The sequence below is a fragment of the Coloeus monedula genome (assembly GCF_965178545.1).
Source record: "Coloeus monedula genome assembly, chromosome: Z".
Taxonomy (NCBI): domain Eukaryota; kingdom Metazoa; phylum Chordata; class Aves; order Passeriformes; family Corvidae; genus Coloeus; species Coloeus monedula.
The window spans coordinates 18,243,806-18,261,621 of record NC_138822.1 but is presented as its reverse complement, the minus strand read 5'-3'; the positions used below and the strand labels follow the sequence as shown (position 1 = coordinate 18,261,621).

At 39.0% G+C, this 17,816-nt stretch overlaps 1 protein-coding gene across 1 annotated transcript in view; it reads left to right on the top strand.

Moving 5' to 3' along the window:
- The first annotated feature begins 17,073 nt into the window (after positions 1-17,073).
- PTAR1 (protein prenyltransferase alpha subunit repeat containing 1) overlaps positions 17,074-17,816 on the top strand; it is a 38,240-nt gene continuing 37,497 nt past the window's right edge. The window contains exon 1 of the mRNA XM_082301477.1: positions 17,074-17,172. Coding sequence (XP_082157603.1) covers positions 17,087-17,172 — 86 coding nt within the window. The 5' untranslated portion in view covers positions 17,074-17,086. The remainder of the gene's footprint in view (positions 17,173-17,816) is intronic.

Sequence of the window (17,816 nt, the reverse complement as noted above, 5' to 3'; positions counted from 1 at the left end):
CTGAGGTCACTTGGTCTGTTCAGCCTGGAGAAGAGGAGACTGAGGGTAGACCTCATCACAGTCTACAACTTCTTCTGAGGGGAAGAAGAAGGGCAGACGTTGATCTCTTCTCACTGGTGACCACTGACAGAGCCCAAGAGAATGGCCTGGAGTTGTGTCAGGGGAGGTTTAGGTTGGATATTAGTAAAAGGTTTTTCACCGAGAGGGTGGCTGGGCACTGGAACAGGCTGCCCAGGGAAGTGGTCATAGCACCAGCCTGACAGAGTTTGAAAACCATTTGGTCAATGTTCTCAGGCACATGGTGTGACTCTTGGAGTATCCTGTGCAGGGCCAGGATTTGGACTCAATGATCCTGACGGGTCCCTTTCAACCCAGCATATTCTATGATTCAATGATTTATTGGAAAGCCATTGATTTTAATGGAAAAAATATAATACCAGAACTAAAGCCCTTCAGGTACCTCGGCATTTTGACCTAATTTGTAATGAAAACAAATGGCTAAGTGAGAGTTAGGCAGGTAGTAACTTTCAGGTGTACCTGATAAGTTATGCTCTTTTTTCCTGCTGCTCTATGTTGCTGCTGAGCAAAGAGTATGTAAGACTTGGCTCTCATTTATCTTTTTGTAAGAGAATAGTTTACAGGAACAAAAACATCGTCTGTCTCTCCTGGTGTGTTTGATTCATCACTATTAATAGTAGTTTTGTTACAGGGATGCTCCCACAGGACCAGGTGCCTATCACGTACTTGACATACACGATTGGTATGATGCAATCTCACCTTTACACTTCCCCTTTTTCTAAGCCATTTGCAAAACAGACTTTAACCAGCTTAAACATAACAAAATTATCAGCAAAGCAGGATAAAGCACTGAAAATACAGTCTTTATTACAACATGAATCTAAGGCAAATGTAACAAAACAAGAGCCATTTATGAAAGCAGGAAAGGCTTATTACATAAGCTTCCAAAACACCCTCTGCAAAACCCAAAATATGAGTCCAGATGTAGATTTGCTTCTAGGTCCAACAAAGTTTTTGTTTTCTCCTGTTTTGTCCCCTTCTTGGATCCACCTCCAAATAAAAAGGAAAACAGAACTTGTAGGTAAGAATTTATTTTCCAGGTATGCCTTAGCAAATATGAGACAGTTAACATTCCTTGGCTCCCTAAGATGGTGATTTCTTCTTAAGAAGCACCTGGCGGTATACAACAGTTCAATATCTCTCCATGTTAGCTTACCTAGACTTACTTTTGTCTACAACTGGGTATTATAGAGCAGTAGTTGCAAACTTCTTCTAAATGTTTTGTTTAGACTCCAAGAATTTGTCAACAGAATCTATTTACACACCTTATTGTGACCATTTGTTGATCTAGGGAAATTAATGGATAGTTCAAACATGATCAGTTTTCCTCATTCACAAAAACTGCAGAAGAAGTATGCAAGTAGGTAAGTTTGAAGTAAAAGGTGTTCCATCTATTACTGTGTGCATGGTTGAGTTTTTCTCCCGACTAACAAACTGTTTTAATTGCTGGGCTAGATCTAAAACATGGAAAATACCATGTGAGAGACATATGCCAAACACGCGTTTACTAAATATGACTACCACTGTGACTAATTCAACTATAAGGAATCCCAAATTAGCACTAATAAGATATTTAAAATTACATGTTACTCTGGGTTTTGCTAGGTTCATACAAAATGGAAGCGAGTATTTGATGGTAACTCGACAGACAATATCGAGGACGAGGAATGATTAAAAATCTTCTACTTAAAATGTTACACTATTTTTGTGGAAACTTAAGCCACGTTTGGAACAGCTCCAGTGACTTGACACAATCACATTTAAAGCTCTCAAGGTTTCATATGAGAGCACTGCTACATGATGGCTTCATATACAAAGCACTGCAATGAAAACAAAAAGAAGAAAACAACGTTCATAGTGCTTTCACATCTTCAGATATACATTACAAAAATTTGGCTCTATCTTACTATTAATGGGAGAATAACGTATCTTCTTCAAGGTTTCAATTGCAGGGAAAGAAACCAAATAATGAAAAGCACAATAAAATCTTTATATGAAAATCCCCCAATAAAACCTACAATTTGTAACTCAGAGGGGTCAGTGCTTGGGCCAGTGTCCCAAAATAAAATCTACAAATTGTAACCCAGAGTGGGCAGTTTCAGGGATGGGCGGTATAGTTATTTTAATTCCATAGAACTGAGCTTAAGCCATCTGCATATTAAAACCACTAAAAACACTGAAAAAATACCTTCCTAAAAAGTCCTGAGATGATTCCATTTGCTGGAGACCAGATGAGAATTATTTCACTGTTTATCACCTTGACTCAACACTCTCCATTTGATTCTGAGACAGTGCGGGGAAAAAAAAAAAAAAAAGGCAAAATTATCTGGCTTTGGTAACACATCTGGTTTTACGATGTTATATGGACTACAGCTGTAAAGAAAAAAAACCAACACACCAAACACTGGAAAAATAAAAGAAGCAAAAGCAAGACTACATAATTTCAGAAAAATTAGTTTTGAAAATTCTTTCCTAATAAGCCAAGAATTGTGGCTACCTGGAGCTAGAGAAATATTACAAGATATGTTCTTGCTGGCCTTTACAGCTGGATGGGGTAATGCATACACCAGACTCAGGGGTATCCATTTAGGTAATGGTCCATTAATGTAACAGTGGCAGGTTTTGTTATTTTCTACAGTTTTCTGAAGTTTTCTAACAATCACAACATTCAAGTTTGACCACCTTCCAATTAACAAGAACATGAAATTTTGTCAATAGTCAAATAAGAACAATTGTTATTAACAATTGCAGATTCTCATTTAATAAGAACCATTTTACCTCTGTTGGCTTCAGTGAAATTACTTGTAAGGCATTTGAAGACACTCTGTCAATATGTCATAATAGTTTTAGGACATAGCTGTCAATACTTGCATCAGATATACATCCCTCAAATTTAACTTGGTGGCCTAAATATAATTGTCAAAGGAATCTTAAACTGATTTGGTGTTTAACTGTGATATGAACTTATTCAACTCTTCAATTCAGCTCCTACCCTTGAAATTCTGAAAAGAGATTTACAAGAAAGGCTGAAAATCGAAAAATGTGGACAGTTACAGTGCTTATATGGGTCAGAGAAATGGGTGTGGTTAGAGGGAGAGTAACTCGGGAATATTACTGAGGACAAGATCTTATTCTTAATTGAGTAAAATTCTTTGCTTCAAGTGGCACTAACACATATTTACCACCACCTGTTTTACCAAAGTGAACTGTTTTATCCAAGAGTATGCAATAGCCCGCATGTTTTCAAGCCCATCAACATTTTTTAAAGTCCTGTATTTTAAGTGCATTTCCAGAGATGACTGAAAACTGTCCTCTAACATTCACCTACAGAAAAATTACAAAACAGGAGGGCAAATGGGACACAGTTCTTAATTCACTCAATGTTTCAACTGCACAGGGTTGCGCTGCTCACTCATGTCTTCATGCACACAGGAAGATGTTATCACACTCTTTACAGCATGTGCTTCACTACACAAAATATCTCTAAGCAATAACTGTACATACTAAACCTGATTTTAATTTCTGTTTCCCAGTCAGATAGACAGTGTAGTTGATGAACTGTATGGAAAGAGGTTGCCCATGCAAGATTTACCACAAACACCCAATTAAAGTCCTAAGGGACTGCAGGTCCTACAATGCCCCATTTCTACAGCTCAGTATTGGATTTACTATCCAATTCTATTTACCTGGACATCAATCACTACACAAAATTGATCCAATAAAATTAAACTAAGATTTCTATGTTTGTGGGAGAGCAGTTGGTGATGAGTCTGTTTCATTAACTACAGAGTTTGGGGACATACACTCTTGTTACTACAACAGAATCTCTTTTCTTTCTAATTTATATTAGGATGGTGATAAATTATTAATTTATTTTTAAAGGTTGTCTGTACAACCTCATTTATCAGAAGCAAATTAGTAGGACAATCTCTTGGAAGGCGGTCTGCATTTTTAGAAACCAAAGAATGTTCTTTGAAAGAGAAATCATATTTGGATGCCATGTCAGGATGAATTTAAGAAATGATACTAACTAGTTATTTTTTTCTGGATTTCTTAAAGTGTGTACTACTTGGAGATGACAGATGCAGGAAAGGAAAGAAGGAGTAAGAAGAAAGTAAAGTATGACAGGTAAGATAGCAATATGGCCTCAGCCATGGGAGAAAGGGGGATTAAAAATTGTGCAGTGTAGGCACCTAATCTATGCAAAAAAGGGGTATAACACAAAATCCTTTCAAAACTAAGTAAGTTGACTTATGTGTTTTAGACTGACAACCCCCTAAATTACTCATTTTGGTAAGAGATGTATACATGTTAAATAAAAGGACAGTGGTACCTTAAAATGGTAAAACCTTACACTACCTGCATCAGCGATACCACAAAGCCACAGACCTCCATAGAAATGGTCTTGTGGGCAAATAGCACTGACACACACAGTGCCTCTGCTCTCCAGAGCAGGCTATCCCTCACCATGGTACCATGTTTAAAATGACATTTCTGGATTTGGGGAATAGAACTAAATGTTTAAAAATAATCTTAAAGTATAATTATTTCTCAGGAGTTTAGATGCATGCATGTCCTCCATCAAAAGTTTAAAGGATCCAGCATGTAAAATGTCCCCAAATAGGCTAGAAATCCTAGATTTTCTGCCAGAAATTAAACAGTCTTCATCATTAGTGTTCTCTATTTCAAAGTCATTACAGTGCTTGAAAGATTACAGACAGTAACATTTACTTTTATTATAGGTATATTTTTATACTGTCACAGTAGTATAAGTTCAGATACATTTATACCAGCAGAAGTTTTTGCTGGTATGTGTACATATAGTCATATTTAAATATATATATATTTATTTATATAAAAATAAATATATAAAAATAAATATATATAGTTATATTTAAGTAGTATACTGTGCAACCAGCAGATTTGCAAATAGCAGGTTGACAGCTCTTCACCAAAAGGTAACAATGGTTTCAAGGCAAAGAAGAAAAAAGAAATCACACCTTTATTTGTAAAATGAAATATGAGGTACTAAGCCATCTCTGTCAAGAGTTGCACCAGAGCACCTGATGGCTGACATCCAGTTGTGGAGTTTGGCTATCCTCAGCTATATTTGCAACTAAAGATCAAAGGAGGAGAAAACAAAGGAGTAAAACACACACAGGCCCTCCCTCTGCAAGCTACATTGTGTCCTCTAGCATCTGAGTTTGCATTTAAACAGCCTTTCTACATTCCACCTATGCTTTTCCAGCATCACTATCTGAGGGAATCAGTCTGGAAGTCAACATCCTTTTACTGCTTTATTTCCAGTCCTGGAAGGCAAACTTGACATAGTGACAATCAAGAGCAGAATAAAAAACAGTTCTGAACCACACTATGTTGAAGTTTGTTACAATCTTCCCCAACTTCTTCCTCTGCTATGAATATCTTACACCATGCAGATCTGTAATGTTCTTTACCTGAAATAATAAAAAGCAAAATCATGAATATTTTAAAGCAATCTGTATGAAAGCCTGAGAAAACAGCTACAGAGAGTAAAAGACATTCTGTCAGTTTCCTGAAAATGAATCACTATTAGTTTGAGATTCCAGACTTACTGCATTCCATCTTGTATGAAGAAATGTTTAAATAGTAAACAATTAATAATAGAAATTTGACATGAATCAAACAGTTTTACAGGAGTTTTTTAGAGGTTCACAGTATTTCCTGCAGTCAGGGAAGGTTGTTGCTGAAGACTTAATAATACAAATCTGTCACAAACTATTGCTCCTTTTGCTTCCCACAGCCAAAAAATGGTATAAAAATCTGCAAAGAAAATTAAGCAGTACCACCTTCAGCATGCATTATCTCACCCATTATTTAAACGTCTGTTTTTCAACAGTATCTCCTCTAACTGCTATATTTAGAGAAAACTTTTTATTTGAAAGACACAGATTAAATTTTAACCATTCTTGTATCATATAGTATTACATGTATTTTCAGGCCATATGCATTCTCTTCCACATCAGGCTCCCTACATCAGCATGGTTTTAGGTCAGGAATTAAAGGTCTGGATTGACCAGGGCAAAATCCTAAAAATGAAGTCCTTCAAATATCAGATTGAAGGGGCTGTTCCAGTTTGTCATGCAACAAATTATTGTGTCAGAGATCCAGTTCAGAGTGCTGTATCACACACAGAGATAAATGCTCATTATGCTACCAGAAATAACACACGAAGTCCTCATTCCATTAGTGTGGACTTCTAGAACTCTTAAATGCAATTTCCTTATATTACATAATGATAATGGGCTGAGAAAGATGAGCTTGATAAACGATGATTCAAGTCTGCAAGGAAGCAGAAGGAAATTCTCAGGATTATCTTCAGGCACAGTAATACAAAATCTGGTATAATTTTTATGGAAAATGCTGTAACATTTTAGAATTATTTTTGTAATTTTATCACCTTTTCTGAAAAAATCTATACATCTACACAGAATGCCAGAGCAATAGGCTGACAGAAATCTCATGAAGTTAAACTAGAAGTTCAAAAAAAGAGCAGGAAACACTTTTCCACTGTGAGGGTGACTGAGCATTGGCACAGGTTGCTGGAGTCAATACAGAAGTCATCCGGACATGGTCCTGGGCACCCAACTCTGGGTGGCCCTGACTGAGCAGGGGGTTAGACCAGATGGCCTACAAAGGTCTCGTCCAGCTTCAACCAGCCTGTGATTCTTCACCACTGAGCAGCCAACTGTCAGTCTGTGAGTTCAAAAATAAAAGCTTCTGTACTCAAGAAAACATGGGGAGTTTATTTTAGCAGTCGTACAAAGGTAACACTACTTCCTCAATGCTGCAAAATAAATTTTCCACTGGAATGTTCCTAGACCATGCAGCAGTACCACAACAGTCTGTAAAATACAGGCCGTTGCCCACCTCTTTGCTGTTTGTTGCACTTTTATCACCTTCTCACACTAGAGTGGCTGCTGTGAGCTCACTGTTTCTGGGCCAGCCCTCCACAACCATGTGTGACTTTTTATTACACATTGTGCTTATCCCTTCTAATGACTCAGTGCAATAATACACACCACATTCCATTGTTACTTCAAGTGAAGACCATGAGGGAACAGGGGCAGACTCAGGTCCACTCAGTAAGGGATTAATCACTGTTAATTAAGTATTCCCTTGCAAACATACAGTTCCTAAACACTTGAGGACTTCAAATACCCTCTTCATCACTGCTTCATCCAATAGCGAACAAGCCTACAATCAAAGCTATTTGGTGCAGAAAAATGTGCCATAATTTTTTCTTTTTTAATACAGGACAGGCAGTATGCAAACTACTGCATGTTTTTATGCCTCTCTGTTTTAGTTTTAGGACTAAAATGCAAACATCATTCTGTCTTGCAAATCCACAGGCAGTATTCTAGACAGCGTGACTCATTAAGAGGAGAGTGTTTCAGCCACAGCATTTTCTTGGCACACCTACAGAGAGGGAATCCATCCATCCATCCATCCATCCATCCATCCATCCATCCATCCATCCATCCATCCATCCATCCATCCATCCATCCATCCATCCATCCATCCATCCATCCATCCATCCATCCATCCATCCATCCATCCATCCATCCATCCATCCATCCATCCATCCATCCATCCACGGATCCCCGCGGCTGGAGCCGCAATCCCAGATGAATCCCGCCCCTAAAGCGCCAGGCTAAGGGGTCACTGCGCCCCCTGCTGTCCCCGGGCAGGCTCCGGGACCCGCTCCGCTAGTGATCCTGTCAGTCATTCCTGTCATCATATCTAATAATTTTCCTGCAGCTACAGCCGAACTCAGGACATTAAAACAAAATATGTGAAGTGCAAGTGCTTTTTGCCATAAAAGCCGTTTCATTTTTAACCCCTTTTTTTCTTCAGACTACATTAAAATGTCGTTTAGTACCTTCCCTGTCAGATGGATGCTTTGAGCAACTGCTGCTCACAGCAAGCAGAGAGGAGATACTCCAAAACCACGACCTCGCAACACGGTTAAGCCCCAGTCCTAAAAGGTTTAAAAAATGAGGTTACATTCTGATATAAATCAGTTTTCTACAACTGCAGCAAGAACTGCTGTTCCAGCAGAACACAGCTACCTGTTTTCCTCTTTTTCACTTTTAGAAATGGCAGTGGATTATTGCTGTGATTAAACACAAAAGGAATGCCGGAAGTACTACACATCAGAAATCCATGAGCTATCTCTGTTTGCCCTGGACTTGAGAAACTTCTAATCTCTCCTTTCTGCAATGACTGCTAAGTGCTCTTTCTATGAGTCAGATAATTAAGTATGAAATGGAGCTTTGTCAGCCCTGTGTGAGAAGCAAAGTCAAAACAACTGTAACGTCATCTCAATTAATGATAAACAAAATAAAAGGGCTCCCCCATTACACTTTACCACTACTCATACATTCCTAGCACTCAGGAACAGGAAGGTGTTTCGTAAATTTTGCCAGATTAATACAATTCAGAACCACTGTATTAATTGAATAAAGTGACAGTAAGTATGTCAGATCAGTAAGTCTAAGTAAGAATAACATAATTCCTTAATTTTTTGGTTTAAACAGTTGTCTTCAGTAATAAATGACAGTGTTGCTAAGGAGTGGCTTTAAGCATTGTTCAGTATTTTAAGCAGACATTTACAGCATTGCTTTTAACGTGTGAAAGCTTTCTTCATTAAGTAGCAGTGCCTGTGTTTTATATTTGTTACACAGGTTCAATGCAACATGGAATCTGTCACTTTGGAAACCTCTTGCACCTACTGCAGGTTTACTAACATTCTTCATATTTATTATATTACTATTCTGTGTGACAGTTCTAACACTCAGATAAACATAAGCAAACCAAAACACAGTAACTCATATGACTTCAAAACAGAAGAGGGGTCAGGACATATTCTCATGTATAGCTGGATTTGATTTGCATCCATGTGAGTATTAATGGAACTGTGTTTGTGATGACAAGTTGGGGGAAGGGTTATGAAGTCCCACACACAGCTGATGTAAAGCTGTAGTCTCTTCTTAATTCTATTCGATAAAATGCTCTCCAATCTTGGTTTTTCACAGAAAACACTTCAGAAATTGTAGAAGCCTGACACTTTTGAATTACTTTATTTCAGATATATGAATGCTTCTAAAAAAAGAACGTCATCACATAACACACCTTTGTACTCAACAGAATAAAAATGACAGCTAGTTTATTTGAAGTGTTCTACCAAAAAATGTAAAATGCACAGGTGATAATGAATCAAAGTATGTTTTACTTTAGACTTAGGCTGCTGAACTGGTTTACTTTCATTATTAAAAAGGTGTCTAACAGAACTGTACCAGCTTTCATGTGTTACCTTAATTCACTCACCTTGAGTGAATTAAGAGTTCTGCAAAGTTACTCAGAAGAAAAAAATCCAGAGACAGTCTCAGGGTGTTGTTGTCTTGGAAACTGCAGCCAGACGATGACAGTTTCTTGGAGAAGGATTTATATATGAATACTTTTGTTTAGCATAACTGCATTGTATTTCTCTCCAGTAGAAGAAGAGCAGTATGTTTAGCCAGTGTGGAGTGATGCAAACCTATTCCTCATTTTGCCTAAATGACATTCCTATGAGCCATCAGATTTGACCCAGAAAATACACAGCCATGCCTGCTAGATTTGAAAACCTTGTTTTCTGTACACAAAAAAAATGGTTGTTCACAGAGTGAATGTATCATTAGTCTTTCATACAAAGAGGAATTTGCAATTAATCTTCTCAATGGAAAGTACGTATTGAAATGCTATGTTTGCTGAATAAACTAAACCTAAAGGACATGAAAACACATGTTTTGTTAGTTAAAGTTACAAACAGACCTCACAGATGTGCACACTTCAATTTCTAAGCTATAAAAAATTACGTGGCACAGTTACTTGCTTCTTCTGTACTTCCTTGTATCGAATACATTCAAAGGAATCTCATTTATATCCTAGTCTTTTGAGATCAGCCTCTTGGTGCCAAGACATGGCAAGAAGAAAAGTTTAAAAAAGCATAAGTCACATTTTTGGAAAGCCAGAGTGAGATATTCTCCAGTTTCAGGAAAAAGGTTAAAAACCAGTGTTATTTTTAATACTATTTTTTCCAACTCTCTCTGCTACTACCTTTAATTCACATAATGTTTGTAATTGTATCTCATTACACTTGAGAGATGGCAAGTAAGATCTATGCCTCTGCTTCAAAGCAAAAAACCCTTCCTTCTGACACCCAGTATTTTGTGCATTAAAGAATAAAAATGGTCAAATTTGTTTCCTGATCACTAAACTAATACTAAACTAAATAGCAACAGAACTAGCTGAGATGTAGCATGTTTCCAGCACTCTCGCAACTCTTCTTTACCTACATTAGTGGGCACCTAGTAGAGTTCCTTCCTAGCAGCCCTGTAAAACTTCTCCAGATCAACAACTGCCCTGCCCTATTAACTACCTCAAAGATAGTTTGTCTTAATAAGACATATTCAGAATGTGAGTCATCAACAACTCCACTGAATGATGAAAACTGTATGAGCAGCTGCAGATACTGAAACCACAAACATATTCCAGGATTCCCTGTATTTGCTTCCCAGACTTCAAAAGAAAGATGAGACTTCATCCTATGACTCCACATGTACTTTGCCATCATCTTAATTAAAAATGTGATTTCAGCACTTACAGAACAGAGGAACAAACAATGAATGTTTCTAGCAATCCATGTTAATATCTGCATGATGTGATAGAGCACATTAAGTTACAAGTACCAGGACTGAGTGTTGCTGAAGGTTTGAGAGCTGTTATTCTCAGTAGCCTTCTGCTGCTTAGAAGTGTTTTTACATTATCTAGCTTGACTAAAATTGAGGCTTGCATGCATTACCCTTAAACAAAATTGTTCCCTTCTATCAAGTCAATATATTTTTAAAAGTTTCAATCTCAGCCCAGGAGGAGGGAGGGAGGACTTAAAAAAATTCTATTACTCATTGATATCACAAGACGGTTGTGAAGAAGAATTAGTTAGAATATGCAAATATACACCAAAAGGAAATTAGGTGGTCACAAAATTTCATTCTCTACCATTCTTACTGTAAATCAAAATCAATGTTATTATATATAAAATCAGTTCTCTTATATATAAGGGAAATCTCTTGAGACTGAACTTTGTCCTTCACTGGAAAATGAGTAAGCATTCTCAAAAGTAGTCTAAGGTGGCATTTGGCAGTAAGCACAAACATTGAAGATATTCTAAACACAACACAAAATAAGCTCATTTACAAAAACCATCATCCCACACTCTGCTACAATAAGAAGGAAAATGAAATAGTAATTTTTATTACTTCTCTGAATCATTCCTTGATGATTGTAAGCCAAATCACACTGAAACTACAATTATATAGGGAAATAGTTTCAACATGGGCTTGCTGATATGGAAATTGTAAAGAAATCTCAGCATTGTCTTAGCTAATATTGGACTGACACTCTGCACCTAGCATTAAAATCAGTTATTTTTCTTTTCAGAGAGATTTTAATAAAATTAAAATAAATTACATTTTAAAAGGGAGGAAAAGAGGAAGAAATAAGTGTCAGACTTAAAATAATTGATTATGTATGATTTGCTGATTTGAGTGCATATGGCCAACAATTGCCGCTTAAAACCCATCTCGCTCTGTAGGCTGTGTAGGTGTACTCAAACCACTTGATATCACACATATAAAAATGCTGCTGGAACTTCTCCCAGTCACATCCAGGTCTTATTGAAAATAAATATACACTATACAGAAAAAGTTTGACATTAGTTAACATGTCAGGAATATGTTCACAACATTAAAAATCTATTCCTAAAAAAAAAAGTAGAACTTTTTATTAATTTTACATATTTTCCATTCAAGAGAATGAGGAATTCAGCGTATGTGAGATTATTTCTTCTTGGCACCTCAGCTGCATTTTTTTTCTAAATAAGAAGTAAAGAATTTGGAGAAACACAGACAAACTTATATCCACAAATGACATCCATTATACCCAAACTGTAAAGCATACGGAGTGTTTCTCAGAAACTCTTTATCAAAAAAAAAATCAGCATATTTTAGAGTGAGGTTTGCTTCCATTCCTTTTATCTTTCATCCATTGGAGGATCATGTTTGCACTGTCTGTCAATGATGCTGTTTCCACAAGCCACTGATGCTTACTGACCACATGATGAACCAAGCCAAACTCCTTACAGTGGTAAGCAACCTTTATCACAAAATATAATTTATTGCAGTAAAACTGTTATACTAGAATAGTAAATTTTGATGCAATAACAACATACCATGAATTCTTCACATAAGCCTTGGAGCTTCTTTGGAGCAAAGCTGGAAGTACTTGACAATGTCTGAACACTGCTTTAACAGGGTTGCAGGACAAGGACTGGGAGGAGTCAGCTCTCCCTGTACTGGTGAGGCCACACCTCAAGTCCTGTGCCGGGTTTTGGGCTCCTCAATGCAGGAAGGACATTGAGGGGCTGGAGCATGTCCAGAGAACAGCAGTGGAGCTGGCGAAGGGTCTGGAGCACAAGTCCTGTGAGGAGCAGCAGAGGGAGCTGGGGGTGTTTAGCCTGGAGAAACTGAGTCTCAAGGGAGAACATACCACTCTCTACAACTGCCTGAAAGGAAGGCATAGGCGGGTTGCCCTCTTATCACAGGCAACAGGATAAGTAGAAATGGCCTTAAGCTGCACCTGGGGATGTTCAGGTTGGATATGAGGAGAATTTCTTCACTGCAGTAGTGCTGAGACATTGGAATGGGTTGCCCAGGGAGGGGATGGAGTCACCATTCCTGGAGGAGTACAAGAAACGACTGGACATGGCACTTAGTGCTATGGTTTCTTTGACATGGTGGTGGTCAGTCGGAGGTTGAACACAGTGATCTTGAACATCTTTTCTTACCTTAATGATTCTCCAACTCTGAGTCAGTGTTATGAGGTTAACCAAATACTTGATTAAACAATGACTAAACAGCAGTCATACAACCTAGTACTTACTGCATGTAAAATAATTCGCTTGTCTACAATATAGTTTTAGATCTTTTTATATCATCCCTCATTGTAGACATCAAATGCTGGGTAAGGGAGTCTGTCACTCTTGAGACGTAACTCAGAAGCATCCCTGTCAAGAGATCTCTGTGCAGGAGAACTCAGTGGGCTCTGGCCACTGTAGACACCTGTAAAGTGACAACCTTGTCATCAAACACCTCTTTGGTGTGTGTGCAGGTGTGCAATGCTTCATTCCACCTAGTTCCAGACCAGACAAGGTACTGCGGTTCTGGGCCAGGGCATTAGTCCCCAGTAAGCTGTGACTTCACACAAGCTTGCAAGGGTTTGCACATCAGGGTCGATTTCATTCAGGCCTGTTTGTCAGTGCGACCTGAACCAAAGTACTGTTAACTCAGTCACCACGGCTGCACATCTCAAATAGCAACAATCTTTCTATTTGCCAACCTGAAAAGCCAAACACCTGCACAACTACTAAGTATAAAACTATATCCATACCCCCCCCCCCCCCACTCTCTGATGTTAAAGAATCACCACTGAAAGATCTGAAGACTCAGGCTTTTCATTATACAAAAAAATGTGCTGTGACCTCCTGCATTTGTATCATAGCTGTTAAATTTTCGAACAATCTTTGTAATAAATAGACAAGCAAGGACAATGGCTATGCACTTTCCCTCGTGTTGGCCATGCAGTGTGATCTGCTTAGAAAAATATTAGGCCATGGGAAATCACTAAGATAGATGTGCCCATTTTCCCATGCACTTGTTTCCACCCTCACAAAGGGGGGGACAACTAGTACCAGTGGTGACAGGTTTTCACAAAAAATATGATACTGAAATCAACAGCACTAAACTCAGTTGGAGCCGTTCGTAAAGATGTAACAAATTAAAATAGCCGGAGGGCACAGAAAGCAGCCAAGATTATTACTTGTTTTGCAAAGGTGGCCATGAAGAAATTAACAATTACATTTCACACCTGGTGAATTGGATCTAAATTGCAAGATTTTAACCTTTTAGGCATTTATTAAGGCAAGTTTAATGCAATAGGAGTTTGTTATGTCACTTTTGATAGTTAGAAGGATATATTATTCTGTGCCCATGAGAGAATAAGTCCTCAAGCAAATTGCTTCCAATACTTTTAGGACTGCCCCAGATAGGAATGGATTACTCAGGGAAATTTCTTTTCTGTGTATAACAGAGAGATAATTCTTTACTATTTAATTATAGTGTATTTTCTACAGTTTATGCCCTATGTGAAATTTAACAAAAGAATATTTTCTGAAGTAAATTACTATCATTTCCCCAAAATTACAGGAAGTAAGCATTCTTGGCTGACAACTCAAGAATCACTCCCAAAAGCTACTATAAAGTATCATGTGCAATATTAATACCAATACCCACCTCACTAGTTTTGACAATGTATATAATTGCCAAGATGTACAATTAAATAACTTTTATTATGGCATTTGAATAAGAATAGCAATTTAATATTCAGTCCTCTTCAAAAGGTATGCATGAAGTCATAGACAGTATATTGTCAGTTGATTGCACTATTCTAAATAACTCCTTTTGCAACTTGTAAGTACATTAGTAGTTTTGTATGAATTTTCAGTACTTTCATAACTTTGCATTGTTATGACTGATTTTCACTTACACCCCATACTAAAACTAAAAAACCACCAAAACCCCAATCCATCTGAAACCCAAAAATTAGACTTTCAATCCACAAAGTATTTTTGTCATGATTAATGACATCTTAAAGGTGTTTTATACTGGTCTAATTCACCAAAACCTCTTTACAGAATTACAACAACAAAAACCCAACCCAAACCAACCTCATAGCTAGAACTATTTCAGTCACTGTATTCCCTGACTGAACTTCAATTTGCTGCTTTTAATAAATGTGACTCAAACCCATACACGAACAAATTGCACAGAACAAAGTGAGAAGGCAGTGAGCCAGAAGAGGTATATTGTTATTTACTTAAAGCTGACTTAATTCTTTCCAGCATGGCAAATAGGCATGAATTAAAATTTCAGGGTTATGCTGAACACAGAAATCCAAGCTATTTTGAAAAACAGTTTGCATTTTTCAGCTAAAAATATCTCCCAATGCTCACCAAGTGTTGCAATACCTTTCCTCATATTTGTATTTTTCCTCATTTGACATCCAGAATGTATCAGTTTACTTCAATAATTTCAGATACCACACATCATAAAAACACAGTCTATACATTCTACAAGGTGAATGAAAACCTGGAACAGCAAAGACATGTAACACAGTTACCTGAAACCAGCATTGTTTGGTCTAAATTTTTCCACTTAACATATGGGCTATTAAGAAGGCCCATCAAAAATTCCCATATGCAATTAGTTTTCTAATTTAGAGTTCAACACACTGAACCTTCAAACAAATTTGCAGAGGGCCAAATTTGTCAAAGGCAACAATCTCTTAACATCACATTTCAAGGGCCATATGACTTTTCAGGCTCTTGTCTTATTATTATTTGTATTAAAAAATTACTGAGTTGAAGCCTAAAACCAAAATTAAAGCATCATTTGTTTTCTCAGCAAATAGAACACACCAATTGTTTACTACTCTGAAAATGGTAATTTAGATCTGCCTCACACATCGTCTTTTTCCTGGGCATGCACTGGAGTAAAAAGAACTACTGAAAGAAAAGAAATAAAAAGTCTACTTGATTTCAATGTTTATGTAGTTATTGTAATAAATAAGTTTCTCAAAGTTCTGAAAATGTTTTGGCAAGTAGGCTGTACTGGAGCTGCTAACACAACACATGCTGCCTGTCTTTGGCTTGCAAAGGCATTCAGGTCAGAATCCTGTTATTAGGGTGGATTGACATCTGAGAGCACCAAGATGCTAGAGAGGTAATTCTTGACTATTTAATTATAGTGTTTTATCTACAGTTTATGCCCCATGTGAAATAGGTCTAATTCACCAAAACCTCTTACAGAATTACAAGAACAAAAACCCAACCCCAAGATGCTCAGGCTAGCTACTGACATTAGTATTGCAATGAAGTAGCCAGCCCACAGTCTGAAAGGTAGTATTATAATGGTGAAAAGAAGAAAACTATGGGAAATGGGAATGCAGGAAATCCTGGTTTCTAGATCCGGAGTACCTTCAACCAGAGGAATGTGAGTCTAAACAAAACAAAACAAAAGCATATTGTGAAAACGAGAATAAAGCATGTATGTAGAAAAATACAGCCATTTATAGCTTAAAGAGGCATCCATAAACACCTAAAAATATTATTTCACGAATACATGAAAGACAAAGATAGCAATGTTACCTCAGGAATCAATGAAATATGACAAAATTTAACTAACAGAAAGACAAGAGCCTCAAGAAATACATTTCAAATTTAAGGTTAGTTTACTTATAAATCCAGCAAAAAGCTGGCAACTTCAGCACGTAAGAACACATTCAGTATTTCTCTGAGGGACTTTTCTATTTGTTTTTCCATACATCTCATTGACAGAGCATTCTTCTCCAGATTTTTTAAAAATTATTTTTTATTTTATTATATTTTTAAGGAAATATACGGAAGAGTCTATCAGGCCTCCTGGGGGGAGAAGGTAACGATAAGCAGATGATGATGACGACATTTCAAGCTTTCAAATTAGAGACAATTCAACTACGCACAGTTAATGCTTTGTAAATACATTAATTTCCAAATGACAAGCAAATACAGAAGTTACGGTTCTTCGCATTCAGCCTCCAAGATAAGCGCTCCCATGTCTCTTGGGAGTCAAGAGAAGCTATACACACATGCTTATCTTTTAAAGTACGTGGCCCAGCACGACTGCTGACATAAAGGCACGCACTGACAAAAATCCCGTGAGAGTGATCGGCGGCCGCTCCCGCCGTGCCCCGCCGGCCGCGCCCCGGCACCGCCCCGCGCCCGCCGCGGCCGCGCTGCCCCGGAAGCGCTCCCGCCGCCGCCTGCGGGAACATGGCCGAGTCGCCGGAGGAGGTGGCGGTGCTGGTGCAGCGGGTCGTGAAGGACATTCGGAACGCCTTTCAGCGGAACCCACACATGTGAGTGCGGCCGGGGCCGGGCGGCGCGGAGGGAGCGCTGCCCGCCTTGCGGCCCGTGCGCGCTCCGCGGCCGCCGGCGGGCGGGGTGCGGGTCCCGGCGGGGCCGGCCGGGGCCGGGGCCGGGCCCAAGGTCACGCCGTGAGCGGCCGCGGGGACCGGCCGGGTGTCCTCCGAGCGGGAGGACCGCCCCCGGGCGGGTGCGGTGGCACCTGTGCCTCGCTGGGGCAGGGCGCCGTGCCCTTGTCCTCGGTGCTCTCCTGCCGCCGCGGCTTCTCCTGGAAAACGCCGCGGACTCGCTCCGGGGGCCTGAGCCGCTGACGACCCGTGCGGTGCGGCCAGAGCCACCTCGCCGGTAAAACCTACCGAGTCATGGAAGCCAGCGGGGGCTCCGCAGTCTGGAAGCGATGAGTATCTTTTCAAAGAAAAGTTGCTAGGTGACCTCTCTCTGAACTCGATGTTTGGCAGTATTAAACGCATCGCACAGTCGGGATGGGGCTGAGCGTTCCCGGCGGTTGGGCCAGCAGGAGGCAGCGGGTTCTCGGTGTGCCTGGAACAGAGCTCTGGCGCTGGTGGGAGCAACGCTCAGGATTGAAGCCTCCTGAATTGCACCCTTGCACAAACAGAGCCCTGTGGTGAATACCACC